This window comes from Anguilla rostrata, chromosome 2, assembly GCF_018555375.3.
Source record: "Anguilla rostrata isolate EN2019 chromosome 2, ASM1855537v3, whole genome shotgun sequence".
Classification (NCBI taxonomy): domain Eukaryota; kingdom Metazoa; phylum Chordata; class Actinopteri; order Anguilliformes; family Anguillidae; genus Anguilla; species Anguilla rostrata.
This window is the reverse complement of record NC_057934.1, coordinates 17,709,293-17,725,661: the sequence shown is the minus strand read 5'-3', so window position 1 is coordinate 17,725,661 and position 16,369 is coordinate 17,709,293. Positions and strand designations below refer to the sequence as shown.

Sequence of the window (16,369 nt, the reverse complement as noted above, 5' to 3'; positions counted from 1 at the left end):
TTTCATGCCGTGGCATTAAGTTAAGACTAAAGGGCCTAGCCCAAACCATGAAAAATAGCATCAGACTATTATTCCTCCTCCGTCAAACTTTACAGTTGGCACTATGCATTCGGGCTAGTAGCGTTCTCTTGGCATTCGCCAAACTCAGTCAGATTGCCAGATAGTGAAGCGTAATTCATCACTCTAGAGAATACGTTTCCACTGAGTCCAATGGCGGTCTTGGCATTGCACATGGTGATCTTAGGCTAGTGTGTGGCCATGGAAACCCATTTCATGAAGCTCTTGACGAACAGTTCTTGTCCTGACGTTGCTTCCAGAGGCAGTCTGTAACTCGGTAGTGAGTGTTGCAATCGAGGACAGACGATTTGTATGTGCCATGTACCTCAACGGTCCCGTTCTGTGAGCTTGTGTGGCCGACCGCTTCGTTTCCACTTCACATTAACAGCACGTACAGTTGAGCGGGGCAGCTCTGGCAGGGCAGAAATCTGGCAAACTGACTTGTTGGAAAGGTGGCATCCTATGACAGTGCCACGTTGAAAGTCACTGAGCTCTTCAGTACGACCCATTCTACTGCCAGTGTTTGTCTTCGGCAATTCCATGGCTGTATACTTAATTGTATGCACCTGTTAGCAATGGGTGTGGCTAAAGTAGCCAACCCAACTAATCAGAAGGGGTGTCCACATACTTTTGGCCACGTAGTGCATCTTGTGCGTGCCTGCCTGTGCGCATGTTGCTCGTGTGTATGTCTAGGTAAGGGTATATGTTAGTTATGGCTGTGGTTATTTATAATGCAGGGAACTGTAAGGAGATCAGAAGCAGCTCAGCTGATGTATGGCAGCTGCATGTGTTATTCATGATGTCCTGCAGTAAATCTCTAACTGGACGGGACCCTGCAATCCCCTTCCTTAGCGGAGTAGCGGGTGCATTTGCATGTAGATCGACCACCTTGGCTCCGAAAGCCGTCTTTACCGCCATTTCACACTTGACATGTGCTGCTCGCGCCGCGCGCTCTCCCGCGGAAAGCTAAGGCAGGGCTGAGCGCGATCACGGCGATGACAGCATGCTCAACACCCCCCCAAACACACACACACACACACCACACGCACACACACACACACCACACACTCACACACACACATACACACACACCGCCTGTTCACAGCCACAGAGACTGTGTGTGTGTGTGTGTGTGTGTATGTGTGTGTGTGAGTGTGTGTGTGTGTGTGTGTGTGTGTGTGTGTGTGTGTGTGTGTGTGTGTGGTGTGTGTGTGTGTTGTGTATGTGTGTGTGTGAGTGTGTGTGTGCGGTGTGTATGGTGTGCTGGGGGTGTGTGTAGCATGCTTTGTGTAGTGCGGGTGTGTACACATGTGAGGCGCAGTTATAATATGACATCCCCATTTCTCATTTCTATTTTCTGACAGCACTCATACAGGTTTTTCACACTGCCCCCAGAGGGAGAATATCAAATGTTATTTTTATGCATACAGCGCCCTCTGCTGGACAAGCAGGTCTGAAACGATCCAGCACGTCATTGCAAGGCCCTTGTGCCCCACCACAGGGGCTGTCTCCTCCTTGCAAAGCCTTTTACCACTGTTCACTCGGCTCAGTGACCTGGAACAATAACCTTGCCTATGGTGCCCCTGGCTGCATATCATATGAGCTGTGCAGGTCTCACACTCTCAATGTCATTAACTCACAGATCAGACCATTTGTAACAATAAGGTGACTGCAGCCCTTGACAGAAATGAAATGCCATTGTTCCTGCACGCTCGGACCAGCAGAGGGCACTGTGTCCTGCTGTAAAACAAAGGGTCTCATTCTGAGGGCCCTCCACACAGCTGACATTCTGTAACTGCCCATTTGGTTACCTGAATGCCCTGTTTTATTGCATGTGCAGACAGGTACTGTTTTAATCCCACTGACTTTACTTGTGGCTTCTCTTCCTGTGCATCTTTCTGTGAAATTGTAAAAGCAAATAACTGTAAAATTATATTGTCGTAAATTGTACCCTGTTTAAGTAAAAATATAGCATTGGTCCTGAGCATATGCCACTAGTGACTGTTCCTCAACAAAATTGAAAGAATGTGAAACTCTTGATAGTGTGTCTGGAAAGGCTATATGTAGCTGTCTGTGGGTGTGTGTAAGTTGTTCTCTTCTTGCCATGTTGTCCCCTATTGTAAAATGATTTGTTCATTGACAAGAGTTCATTCTAAAAGGCTTGTGACAATTTAATATAAAATCGATTCATTTTTAGATTAATTAAAAGTTTAACATTTGGCTGCCTTTTCTTGAAAACATCTGTTTTATTTCTAAAAAAAAAAGAAGAAAAGTGATATTTGTTTGGCTTGGATTGACAAATGACCTTTTGAATTCAGCAGACGTAAAATGACAGTTTTGATTCTCTCACTGACAAGGACACTACTGCCATCATGTGGTACTAATGAGTCTGTGCTTCAGGAACATGTTCATACGTAATCTGTACTAAACACACATAATATGTGTAATACACACACACACATACGCACACAGACACACACACACACACACACACATATATATATATATATATATATATATATATATAGTAGTGAAACTTACACATACAGTACACGTGTAAACAAAGGCAAAAGCGTTTCTTCCCTGCATGGATTGCTGTCTTTCAAGATCACAACAATTGTCATCCAGGGCTTTGAGAAGCTTGATACTGACATTACCGATATTTCACAGTATTCACCAAATTTGAACACTGTTGAATATTTTTTGAGAAGGTTCCGCAAGGACACCTGTATTTTTTTACTTACAGGAAGTACAGAACGTGAATTGGTTGCCATTCATGTGGAAGAGATGCAGTATTCCTCCTACAGGATCCCACACTGGCTGTATGCTACGTTACGTATAGGTCATAATACCTATAACAATGGCTATAATACCCTATTATGGGATTTCACTAGGTTCTTCCATTCTTTTGTTCATGACTTGTGTATGTGTGCATTTTTTCCTGTTTGAATTTGTGTGTGGGAGAGAGAGTGAGAGATAGATGGAGAGAGAGAGCTTGACTTCCAGGACTCAATAGACACCTGCATAGATAACCCAGATCGGAAAATCGTACTCGCACTGTAATATCATAAACGAAGGCCAGCCATTACTATGCATGACCTCTGTTCACGCAGCACTCCTGTGTTCTCTTTCCTTTCTTCTTTTTTTATATTTCTGCTATTTAGCTCTGTGCCTTTGTACCGGTGAACCGATGCAGCGAGTGAGATATAAATTAATAATGTATCGAGCGTTGCTGGCGCCCCCTCCTGCCAGCAGGTTCTCAGCGGTGATAGCACTGATGAGAGTAAAGAAGAGTGAAGACCACGAGTCTTATTTGTATTCCAGTCCAAAGTCTAACACGCTTGTCCTAATAAAACTGGAATATTGGGGGTATATTTCTGAGCAAGGGCAGGGTAGAAGAAACTGACTGGAGCACATCGGTCTGCAACACGCATGTATAATGCGCAGTCTCACAGAAACATACGCCCAAGCGCACGCCTTCACACACAGGTGGGCGTTTGCATTCACGCACACGCCCGCACACGCCCGCACGCGTTCGCACCCGCAGCTGCGAGCACACGTGCGCACAGGCTAAAGAACACGAGCACGCGTTCTCATACACCGGGGACAGACACGCGGAACGCGCGTGAGTAACACGCAGCATCCTGACGGCGGGGAAGAATATAAGGAGCCCTCGAGAGTGCCTAACACACCCCCCCTCCCCCCTCCCTTCAGCTGTCAGCAACCCTGATGGAGGAGAGCAGGAGATTTGATTGTGCCTCCGGTAAAGAAGCGGGGTTATTTTTAGAGGGGGAGTAAAGGAATAAATCCCAGGGCCCGATTCTTTGGTGGTACGGCAGCTCCAAACCCCCCGCCACGCCCCCATTGCCTACGCCCGCGGCGCTGCTATTTTTAGAGCCGCGGACCAGAGTGATCTGAGGGAGCTGACAGCCGCTCGCGTGCAAAACCGCAGGTGGAAGACCGATCTCCCCCCCATCCACCCTAGCTTCTGCAGGGAGCATGCCAGACCCGTCTGCCGACCCCTCGCATTTCGCCTGCGTCCGCCTTCCTCGCCACCGCCACCAAGGATTCTTCCTGTCCACCAGGGGTCCTCGGCGAGCTGGCGAACTGAGCGGGGCTTTTCCGCTGAGGCGCAGAGAAAGACCGCGGCCGCTGCGGTTTGCCATGGGCTTGTAATGAGCCCCGCAGAAGCCCGCTCACAGGTCTGCCATGTCTCTTCATTCGCTGTCCCTTGGAAATCAGCTGATTCCCCTAATGACAGAAGAGCGAGGCTCCATTAAGGATTAATGGGAAGAGCTATCGTGTGCTGTAATTCATAGAACCAATTTAACCAATTAGAAAGCTTGGCTGTCCATAAAACTGCTTTTACTGGTTCACATGAGCGAGTCATTGAGAACTCCTGAGCCCTGAAACACACCCTTAACGTACTTCAAACATACCTTTAACACACCTACAGCACACCCACAACACACATTCAGTTCACCCTTACCACAACTCGAACATACTCCAAGAACATTCTTACCCTCAACCCCTTTACCGTTAGTTTTTAACAAATCAATAAAATCCATTCATTTCAATTGCCAAAAGTGATTGTTACATCAGCATTAGAATGTTAAGTTAAGAGTATTCTCCTCACATGTTTGTGATTTTACACGTTAAAGGGGTAACAGCCCCCCAGAGGATGCTTCTGTCCTTGTGCTCCTGCTCAGGACAGGTAGTGCTCTGTGGTGCTGTCCGTGGTCCTGAAAGCCTCACACAGTAATGGGTCACAGCAGACATCATGGGAGTAGTGTTCTGTGTGTGGTGCAGCCAAATTCAACAAGATGAAGTGATGTCTTGTTACTTCATTTGTGACTGAAGATCTCTTCAGACTTCATCTTGGTTCCCCTCCAATTCCTACCCTCTTACACTCCCACAATTTGTACTAATTTCAGGTTGTGGTATTTTATGATTTTAGGATATGGTGTTTTATGGATTGATAGTTTTGTTGTCAAGGCTTGTTATGGATGTAATCCCTGTGTATTCAGTATTTGTATTTTGCCTCTCGGTTGGCATAGTTACTTTGAACTAGTGCTTTAGTGATGTCACATACACTATACCCGCTGGTCCTGCTGGAATGTTCTTAGCCATGTCTGGCACTGTTGTTCATATAAATCAGACATAGGCACTTATGTTCTCCTACACGGTAAGTCACTGTAGATAAGATTGTCTGCTTAACTAAGGTAATTTATTGTCAGTAGTGTCAAGCAAGGCTATTTGTGTTGTACGTTAGACCTCTAACCTGTGCCGGCTCTGCAGTTGAAAGTGATCTTTTAGTGCATGTCACCCTTGGTCAGGTGTCTCCCATCAGAAAGGCTTGTTTATGCCAGAATGCTCTCCCTGAAGGAGAGTACCAGACTGAAACTGTCCACGTTTCGCCACCCTGTTATGGCAGCATGGTCACCATGACTACCTGGTGTGGGTGTATGTGTGGGAGGGGGGGGGGGACATGGCAAAGTGGGGTAGGGTGGGGTGGGATGGTAGGGCCCCTGGCAGAATTATCCCGCTGCCTCTATCCAAGACCGCTGTCAAAAGCTAGGTGAAAATGCATAAATAAATAAATAAAAGTCAAAAGCGAGCACGCATGGAGCATTATCTTATCACTTGTCAATCATATTGAAAAAGCAATTTAGAAAGAATCAATAGCAGCCCACAGGGGGAGCATGTGCGGTGTGCACAGAATACAAAACAGAGCAGAACACTATCCGTCACGGTCCCTAAGGGGACGCTTTGTCTCTCTTGGAAAAAAAAAAAAAAACATGACAGCGAGGACAGAAATAGTAGCTATACATTATGTACAAAAGCCAATACCCTTGTAGCCAATACATTCAGTGCAAAATGTTGTAGACAGAGTACAGCTGGTGTATAGACTTGTTAAGTCAACAGACTGGGCTTTGTTACAAAACAATGTGTGGTAATTATTTATCTTGAACACTTTACACTGCCTATTTCACATTGCCTATTCCAGACCTCATTTCTTTCTAAGTAAGGCTTTTGATCTGGGTGTTTTGTAATCTCAAAATGCATAGAAAGCAAAGAGCACTTTCCCTTCTGATATTCGGTGTCTGGTGGAAGTCCTGAAAGGCCTGTAGTTTATCAAGGCTTCAGTTGGCCTTAGTTAAAATACGGCTCCATGGCTATGTATGTGAATTGTCTTCCTTCCTGCTCGAGACCATGGCTTAAATTAATCTCAACGGCAGGGCCAGACACTGCCAACTCTATCATGCTATTCTACACCATGAGGTTCAGCTATACATCTGATATGATAGAAATGAGACCATTGAGACCATTTCTCAACTAAGCAGCACTTCATCAGTAGGCACATGTTGAATGTCTGTAATGATAGGGTGTTACTGCTGGCATTAGAATCTAAAATAGGTGAAATCCTTCTTGTTTGAGAAATTTCTCTGGGCACCATACTTAACTTTAATTTAGGCTTATATTGGTCTTTTTTTAATTGAGTGACCTAATCCCATTACAGTGAAATCTGTAAAATAGTTGAAACTCTGCTAGTCTGAGAAATTTCTCTGGGCACCATACATTGAACGTGCACTTTTATATTTAGTATATACTTAATATATTAATATTTTTTTTAATTGAAAGAGCAGCTTCCATCTCTCTGATCAAGAGTTCTTGACAGGCATCACTACTTACTACTACCACAAAGTATAAGGCTCCACAGCCAAGACTTTATCGTGCAAGACTCATTAATCAAACAGCAATTTCACTGTACTTATCCGATAAAGTGGCTTTTAATCAAATGTTATTATAGTGTCCAGCGGTCTGTATTCTGCCTGAGAGTTTAAGCATTTCAAATATTTTTCAAACCGCAAACGTGGTTTACCCAGGAATGACGTAGAGGGAAGATTTACTGGTTCCACCTTAGGGATGGCCCCTTCTCTCAATAACTCCTCCCCTTCCCTCAATAACTCCTCCCCGATTCCATTTCTTTGACCTTGGCACCCACCAATAAGTATGCAGAACCAATGGGTGTATGGGTGCATTGTGCTTCATTCTGTAATGCGTGAGTGTCTGTGTTTACTTTGGGTGGTAGGAGAGTAGTGACCAATGCTATAGGGACCAATGCCACTGGAACAGACTCCAGGAGGCCCAAAGATGAGACAGCAGCAGTAGGTCCAATAAGTGACAATTTATTCATCACTGAGCCCACAGGGAGAGCATCTGATGGACAGTCCAAGAGAAACTGTGAAATGGCTTCCTGGTAGATTCACTTTTATTGTCATCAGTTAGAAATACAATATCCAAAATTGGCCACACCCATAGAATGTTCCCACTAATTCTTGTCCACCACATTAACATCCACCCCATCTTTCAAGCACAGTTTCCCTCATCAGGATCCCCCCCACCCCTACCCCTACCTCTAGCCCCTACCAGTGTTCAGGAGCCTGCTATTGCGCTATGATTCCGTTAGCTGCCAAGGCCTTGAGGCAGCGATGCCTGTTGCACATTGGTTTCAGAACATTAATAAGACAGCAGAAAACGAGTGATGTAATAAACACACAGCAGAGATAATTAGATGATATGATAACAGAACATGCACTTCCAATTGCCTCCCGTATGATTCCATCAGGCCCACTTCCCTTACCAGGCCTATTACCTCCCAGCTGTCCCACCGGAAGGCCAGAACCAGCCCAACAGTATGAGCGTGAGTCCCAGCACGCCACATCAGCGGGGGCGGGGCTGGACATTACACATCCTAATCACCTCCGGGGAGGGGGCGGGGCTTGCACACGTTTGAAGGTGCCCCGCTTCTGAGACAGCCTGGATTAAGGGGGAAAAATGTCTCATTGAGGAACGAGATGGGAGAGAGTAATACAGATAGATCTGTTTGTTCTCCTCATTTCCCTGCAGCGGCTCCTGGGGCGGGGTGTCATCTGTCTCAATTACCCCTGCCCCCTCCCACAAATCCTGCCCGCCCCGGCTAATGGCAGGTCAGCAATGCATCAGTCTTGGAGGTGGAGGTGGGAGGTCTCAATCCTCAACTTCAGGACTCGTTCAGACCGTCATTTGTTACCAGGAAACCCAATTCCCACACATTCCAATGCCCTGCAGCCTTGAGCTGCTCCATACACGTGTTACGTTTATCGAATCTATACCTCAGGCCACACCTCTGAGTACACTCGTCAGTTCTCCTCAGCGCACGCACGGCGTGTAACGTGATAGCTGGAGGAGAGGCTCATGGGATATCTGCTCCAGGAGGATAATTAAACCAGGGATGCTCCATTCCTCACTCTGCTGGAACCTTGCACTGCAGGAGGTGTGCTTTCCCCCCATTTGCTTTGCTGCTGTAATCAGATAAATTCTCCCTTTTAACCGATCCAGTTTAATCCTCCATACTCATTTCTGAGATTTCAGGGTCATCTCGAGCCTGGAACAAGGTTGGGTGTAGGGGCAGATGATGCATCATTCATACCGAAATAATTTTACAATGATTCTATGATGTTGTTTGTGCATATTGTGCACTTTTTAAACACGAAACTTATCTTCTTATGCCCATTATAGGTTGATGAGATGCTGCACACAAAAACAAGGTTTCTCCTTCGCATACGTACAGTGGATCTTATATTTGACATCTGAATAACCTCATTTACTGTTATTGCCAAAATTTTAGTTGAAATTAAAAAAAAATTGAAGAATTTACTATGTGTAGTGTTATGATTTTTAATCCATAATGCCCACCCTGTCTTGGGCACCCCCAATTTAAACTGCTGTTTTTATTACTTCTCTGCTGTGTGTCCATAGAATATTACTGGTGATTCTCGTCTAGTCTCGGATGACCATAGAATATCGGTTACTAAAGTCACTTTTTAGACTAGGAAAACCACAGAACATCCGTGGTGAGTCTCCTCTTTCAGTTTGCACCCGCGGGCAGCCTTAGCATCGTGCCCAAGCTCTTCAGTCTTTATTTCAGTGTCGCTCTCTGACCTTGGTGGTCTCAGGAATGTGATGAAATATCAAACCTGGCTGAGCCCCCATCTTATCGCCACCACCATCTTATCTCCTCAGGATGGAAGCCAAATGAGGGTGGCACAGCCTGTCATTTACGTACCTATTTTTTGCTCAGTGTTAAATCAACTCTTACGGAGTACATATGGTCCCAATTGGACTCGCATGTACTCTGTTAGAGTTGAATTAACACTGGTAATTTCACTGTGCGTTGTGGTTATGGCGGTATGCCAGGGAGGAAGCCTGTTTGACCCCGCCCCCGTTCTGAGCACAAACAGCGTGGCCCCGCCCCTGTGTTTCACAGGCGGGGCGCAGCGGCGAACGATCTTGTGCCCACGAGACCCTCGCATTAGCCGAAACCGGATCCGCCCGGGGCGCGACGCGGTATCGACCGGGGGATTTTCCTCTACCTCTGCCACAGTCCTTCCCTGGGTGTTTTTAATGCGTGCGGGGAATCTGTTGCTTTTTCCACTGGCCTAATGCGTTTAGCGGATGTTGTTCTAGGTGATGCACCATTTCCATAGTGGATGGAGGGCGGCATTCAGCATTCAAGATGTGATGTTACATTTACATTGAATGGATTTAGCAGGCTCTCTTATCCAGAGCAACGGACATGGAGATTGTGTACTTAGTTTTCACTGGCTCCCCATACCCTTGTGGTGGATGAGTGAGGCCATTTTGGCTCAAAGAATGCACTTCACCTGCAGCCTTACTCCATTGTACAGTGTCACCCAGACCCTTTGCCATTTTACAGGGCTCTAATACATTATCATTGGGTTGCTCTGACAAAGTTCTGATGAAAGCATCCTGCCAAAGCCCCTTTGCCACAGCTAAAAAAAAAAAGTGCCTATGAGGTGACGTATTAAAATTTGGTGTGCTGCCATTTTCGTAGCTTTGTACTATGGTCTTTTTTTCTCACATTATCATGGTGTTCTTTGCATAGCAGACACTTTTATCCAGATATTACTGACACAGCTTACAGTATGTGTACATCCATTTCTGCAGCTGCATATTGTACTGAAGCAATTCACATTAAGTACCGTACAGTGCTTCACAAGGGCAAAAGTTTAACGCCGGTGTGCAGTCCGGGGATTTGAACTCGCAACCTCTGCTTGCTGCTGAGAACGTCGTACTGCCAACCGAATGAATAGGCGAGTCTTTAACCCCCAGCATCTGCTCCTGGTGCTGGATCCTTCACTTAGCTTCAGTCTGATTGTAAAAGCTTCTGGCTCTTTGTTCCCACGCCACTTATCGATCGAGAGCCACAGACACTTGTGGGAGAAGCTTTTAAAGTGCTTACAGTGGCCCCGGCCGCCGACAGCAATCTAAGCCTCAACACTTCACTCTGGAGCAGGAGGCCTCTGCGGCCTTTGTTGTTATTGTAAGGCATCGGGTCGTTTAAACTGCAAAACTCCTGTTTGTTTCCGCCGCTATTGCTACAGCCTGAAGCTCAATATTGGACTTATCGCGTTTTCAATATTTGATGCTTTAAAGCAAAAGTGAATTTGAACCTACAGTGCTTCACCTCACATGTGATACTTGATGTTTTAACATAAAGAATGTCTGGTATTGGAAGATTTTAAAATAAATTTAGCTCAACGTGAAAAGATATTCATATGAAATGTGTTGCGGAGTCTGGCCTCTTTGAAACTTTACTTCACATAGCATTAAAATTTCATAATTTTCGTGATGCCAAGTGCACTCCCACCATACTGCACGGCAATCCCCAGGTGTGGCCCGCTACTCTTTAAAGGAGGGTGGAGTGTGAGAACGCGCTGAGTCAGCACTCAGAGAAAGCAGTCGTACGGGCCATTAGAGCTTTATTGCCGCGGACGGTAAGACAGCGGTTAAGAACTTCCCTTTCGTTCTCTGCCCACTCCGAAACCGCGCAGACCGCGCTACAGGAAATGCTAGCAGATGGACCCGTGTAGCTTTTCACTCGCGGAAGGGTGGCGGTTATGGGAGCGGAGGGGGAGTGGCGTTCCAGGCGGTCGGGACTCAGTAAAACCGACCATTTTCCCTAAGATAGCGGCAGGCTTAATGCGTTTCTTTTACAGTAATGCTCCTTGTTTTTGTGATATTTTTTTTTTCTCTTCTAGAAATGCATTAAAAATGCCCATGTCACTCTGGAGGGGAAGCTAAAAACAAACATTGACAAGCATGAAGTTGGGGAGGGGGGCCGGGTGGCTGAGTGTGAACAGATAGGAACGGAAGGTACCCGAAAAGCAGGGGGGCAAGGGGAATTGAGAATGCTGACAGACTCTAGTCTCCAGCTGGGGCCCCTGGGTCCAGATAAGGTTACCCTTGGCAGGGTAGCGAGGGCAGGGGGAGACCACAAATGCACAGCTAATGGCCGGACCGGGCCGCCTGCAAGGGGATAGAGTGCCGCTCACTTTTGGATAATTACCGATTACTGCACACTCGAACCCCCCGCCATGCTCATTACCGCAGCTCTGCCTCTGCACTTAACCAGGCAGTGTAGAACACTGACGCCTAAAGGTTAGGATCTGCTGTGATGTCACTGATACGGGGAGGGTTGCTTCAGATCGTGAGCAGTTCCTTTCTTTCAACACACTTATATTTTTCAAACACTTTGGTACAGGTTAATACTCATCTCATCTGTCCATAAGTTTGTTTCAGTTCTTAGAGCTACCCGGTGGTTTGCCTTCTGCAGTGAACCCTCTGAGTATCTGTGTATTGCTGGTGTAGTCCTCTCTTTATTGTAGTCTTTCACGCATCTATGCCTGTATCTTGGAGAGTGTTCTTGATCTGTTTGACGGCTGAAAAGGGGCTTTTCTTCACCATTGAAAATATTCTTCAGTCATCTGCTTCAATGGTCTTCTGTGTTTTGTTCTTTCTGTGCTCACCAGTCTGTCACTGCTTCTTAACAATGTTCCAAACAGTTGATTTTGACACACCTAACATTCTGGCTATGTCTCTGACTGATTTATTCTCTTTATTCTACCCCATGATGGTCTGCTTTACTGGGATTGACACCTCTTTGGTTCTCATGTTGGTACGTACATCTATATATACTGTATACTACATGGCCAAAAGTATGTGGACACCTAACATCCCCAAATTTATGACCATTAATATGGAGTCGGTCTGCCCTTTGCTGTAACAGCCTCCACTCTTCTGGGAAGGCTTTATACTAGATGTTGGAGCATTGCTGCAGGGATTTGGTTCCATTTAGCCAGAAGAGCATTTGTGAGGTCGGGCACTGATTGGGCGATTAGGCCTGGCTCCCAGTTGGCTTTCCAATTGATCCCAAAGGTGATGGATGGGGTTGACGTCAGGGCTCTGCAGGTCAGTCAGGTTCTTCCACACCATTCTCGACAAAAACTATTTCTATTTGGACCTTGCTGTGTGCCTGGGGGCATAGTCATGTCACTTTTGGTCATATAGTGTGTGTGTTTATACAAGTAGGAGTAGGCAGCCCCAGGGAGGGATCCTAGTTCTGCTGCTCTCAGGGGACTGGAAAGATGTCTTTAGTGTCCCGGTCTATTCCCAGGCCCGCATAAACAATCCATACGTGCCATTTCAAGGTACACATGTATCCCATGTGATTTTTTGAAAGCGGTACTAATCCTAGTGCCCTGGTCAAATCCCCACAAAAAGTGTGTTTCTGTCTCTGACCACTTCATCTTGCCTGGCTCTCCATCTGATTGGCTGCTCTATCCTTGAATTAACTGGGTTCTTCGATTCCCCTGCTCATCACATCACAAACTTTGAAGTGAGAATTCAGTTGTCAGTTGACCTGCCTGGTTAAATAAAGCTACAGTTAATTCAAAGTAAACTTTTGAAAAGGGTCAATGAATGGGAGGTGAATTCTTGACCCATGTTCGTGCAGCTATTTATTACACACACACATTTGTACACGCCAGCCTCCTGTACCCACAAATTCTGAATGAGTTTTCCCCTTCAGAGTCGGGCCCCTGTCAATGGAGATCCCCACGGGTTGATGGGAAGTTGTTGATTAAGGATAAACCGCAGAATGTGTCGCCTGATGTTAAAAATACAGCAAACATCCGTCCCCCCCCCCCCCTTTGTCTCCCGGCTTTCTCGAAACGGTGAACAGAAAAGGAGGGGGAGGGCGGGTTCTTTTGAAAATGAAAACGAGCCTCAGCCATTGGTGGGTTTCCGCCGATCTTTGTTTTCCAGCCGCCCGCTCTTCCATTGAAATGAAAAATAAACTCCCAGGAGGTGTATTTACATGTGCCGAACGATCGATGACAGCAGGAGATGAGAGGGTCTTTGCCTCGCTCTCTCTTTTTTGCCCCCTCTCTCTCTCTCTCTCTCTCCCTTCCTCACTGGCTCATTCATGTTCTCCTCATTCTGTCCTGAATCCCATTAACAGGGCCCTATCAGCTAATCCACATGCCTCTGTTCAGTTCCCCTGTCTCCTACAGGGAAGCCTGTGTCTAAACATCACTGGAGCAGTACTGTTGTTTTTAGTTACAGTACTGCAGGGGCTCTGTGCCTCTCAACAACATCAGTGTTTTTGTGAGAGTGTGTGTGTGTGACATGAGTGTGTATGTGTATGTGTGTTTGTGTGGTATGGGTGTGTGTGTGTATGGGATATGTGTGTGTGTGATGTGTGTGTGTATATGGTATGAGTGTCTGTATGTGTGTGTGTGTGTGTGTTTGTGTGGTATGGGTATGTGTGTGTATGTGATATGTGTATGTGTGTGTGATGTGTGTGTGTATATGGTATGAGTGTCTGTATATGTGTGTGTGTGTGTGGTATGAGTGTGTGTCTGGATGTGAGTGGTATGAGTGTGTATGTGTGTGTGTGTTTGTGATATGTGTATGTGTGTGTGATATGTGTGTGTATATGGTATGAGTGTATGTATGTGTGTGTGTGTGTGTGTGTGTGTGGTATGAGTGTGTGTCTGGATGTGAGTGGTATGAGTGTATGTGTGGTGTGAATGTGTTTGTGTGTGTATGGGTGAGTGTCTTTGTGTGGTATGAAAGTTTGTGTGTGTGTGGTATGAAAGTTTTTGTGTGTGTGTGGTATGAGTGTGGGTCTGATATGAAAGTTTCTGTGTGTGTGTAGTATGAGAGTTTGTGTGTGCCTCCATCTCCGTCTCTCTGCCTGGCTGATGTGAAATTGCTCATGCTGACACGCTGAGAGGGAGCTGCTGTGCTTGTGTACACAGACTGATGTATGCGCTGTGCCTGGCTGGCGCTGTCGCACGGGGGCCGACGAGGGGGAGGGGGGCGTCGGCTGTCTGGGAATTAAACGGTTTTTATAATGAACCTCCCCAGCCTTGGGTTAAACAAGCTTGTGAATGCTTTCATCATCAATAGCCAAGGCCTCCAGCTATGTTCCCTACTCATGCGTCTGTAACCAGCGGCAGGGAAGATTAGTGCTGCGCTTTTGCTCTCTCTCTCTTTCTGTCTGTCTCTCTCTGTCTCTCTGTCTGTCTCTTCTGTCTGTCTTTCTGCCTCTCTCTCTATCTTTTGGAGCTGGGACACAGTAGCGTGTCTTACCCAGTATTGTATGTCAGTGTAAGTCTCACACAAATAGAGTCATAAAGGACTCCATCAGAGTGCAGTGGGGGAAATCACACGCTCAATCAAAACTCATTCTAATGCCCTTAATGAATTAGCCTGAAGCAGTGGGGTGGGATAACCATTATACCCTCCTTATCAAATTCAGCTTGGGAGTACTGAGTGCTGTACGTAAAGGTTGTTCCTTCTGGAATAAGATGCTGCTGGGCTGGTATTTCTGTATGATGCAAAGACCCGTAAAATAAACAAAACTGTAAAAAGACAAAACATCCTATTAGCTGTTTCAAAGTTTTTGCCGTCCATGACACAAGAATGTGTCCCGCCACAAGTTACCTTGGAAACAATATTAAGTAAACAAGTGCAGGAAGCATCTTTGGAATGGACCAGGAGGGCAAACATTACCTCTCCCTCTCCATTTCCCTCTTCCTTTCTCTCTCCCTCTATTTCTCTCCCCCTCCCAGCTTCTCCTCTCCCTCTCTTCCTATCGACAGCCCAGCATCTCTCTCCCCCTCTTCCTCTCTTTCTCCTCCCTCCCTCTTCCTGTCCATCTCTTCTTATCTCTCTCCCACTCTTACCTCTCTCCCTCCCTCTCTCCCTGCCTCGCTCGGTTTCTCACACTCAGACTTGCTCAGCTGAAGGAGGTGGAGGCTCATTCGTCTCCCGGCTCCTCTTTCTCATAGGTCTTTTTTTTTTTGGGGGGGTTCTCCCTGCTCGCCGGAGAGCCCGTTGGTGACCCCAGGAGACGATCGACAAAGGAGGGAGGGGGGGGAGCAGGGCTTAACCCAGAGTACGATCAGTCTGCCCTCACTTCGACTGGCTTTCCCCCCCACCAGGGTTGGCGGAAACCCCAGGGGCCTCTGGGATTGAAAACAGGGGAGAGAGAGGGGAAGGGGGGAAAAAAAAACAAGTTTGGGGGAGGGGGAGGGAGGGGGGGCGAAGGACACACAGGAAGATCGTCTCCGTCCTCTGCTTACTTGCTGAGCCTGGGGGGGTGACAGGGAGCCGGGCTCGCCAGTGGGGGCCAGGGACATGCCCTGCCATGACACGGGTCTGCCATGGACGTGGACGGCCTTGAAGTCATAGCTGTCCTGGTGGTGATGGGACTCTTCGTCAAGGTGCTGGAGCAGTTTGGACTTTTCGAACCCGTGGGAGCAGGAAGTGGAGGAGAGGAAGGTAAATTAGGGTGGGAGGATGGGGGGGTGTGTTTGTTGTGTTGGCCCAGCTGTCTATGCCCGGGGGGTCTGGTGCTAGAGTGAGATGGTGGAGAGGTGGCAGAGTTGTCATTTATTTGAACTTCAGTTGTGATAATTGTCTGTACTGCAACCGCATTTTATTATTTTTATTTTATTTTATTTCTTTTTTGGGGGGGGGGGGGTGTGGTCTGTATAACTAAAGGAACAGCTGGCTTCTAAACTTTTGGAATGTAAATGGTGATGGAGGGTGCCTCTCTTCTCTCTCTCTTCCTCATCCTTCACTACTGTCTTCCTGTCAGAGTCTCCCTCTCTGTCATTCCTGCTGACTAATATCTGGACAGCCCCTGTAGATGCTATGAGGGAGGTCTGATACCGCCGCTCCTTCAGCGCGACGGTCAGAGCCGCCCGTTCACCACGGCGCCTCCCTCGCGTTCCTCTCGCGGTAAACGTGCCGCGCGCCGCGTGCCGTTCCGCGCGTCTGCGGCAGCAAATCCGATAGCCCTGCGGCGCGGAGCTCTGTCGTGCCGCCCGGACGCCTGCGTGGGGAGATAAGGCTTTGAAATTAGCATGAGAAATAACTTCGCCCGGTACGCCGT

General features: G+C 47.0%; 1 protein-coding gene across 4 annotated transcripts in view; it reads left to right on the top strand.

The window, feature by feature from the left end:
- Positions 1 to 16,369, top strand: part of kcnip2 (Kv channel interacting protein 2) — a 123,341-nt gene that overhangs the window by 69,510 nt on the left and 37,462 nt on the right. Inside the window, exon 1 of one of the 4 annotated variants that reach the window (XM_064320913.1) lies at positions 15,526 to 15,753. The exons of the other annotated variants lie outside the window; for them this stretch is intronic. Coding sequence (XP_064176983.1) covers positions 15,636 to 15,753 — 118 coding nt within the window. The 5' untranslated portion in view covers positions 15,526 to 15,635. Of the gene's footprint in view, positions 1 to 15,525; positions 15,754 to 16,369 lie in introns of those variants that run through there. 4 annotated transcript variants of the gene reach the window in all.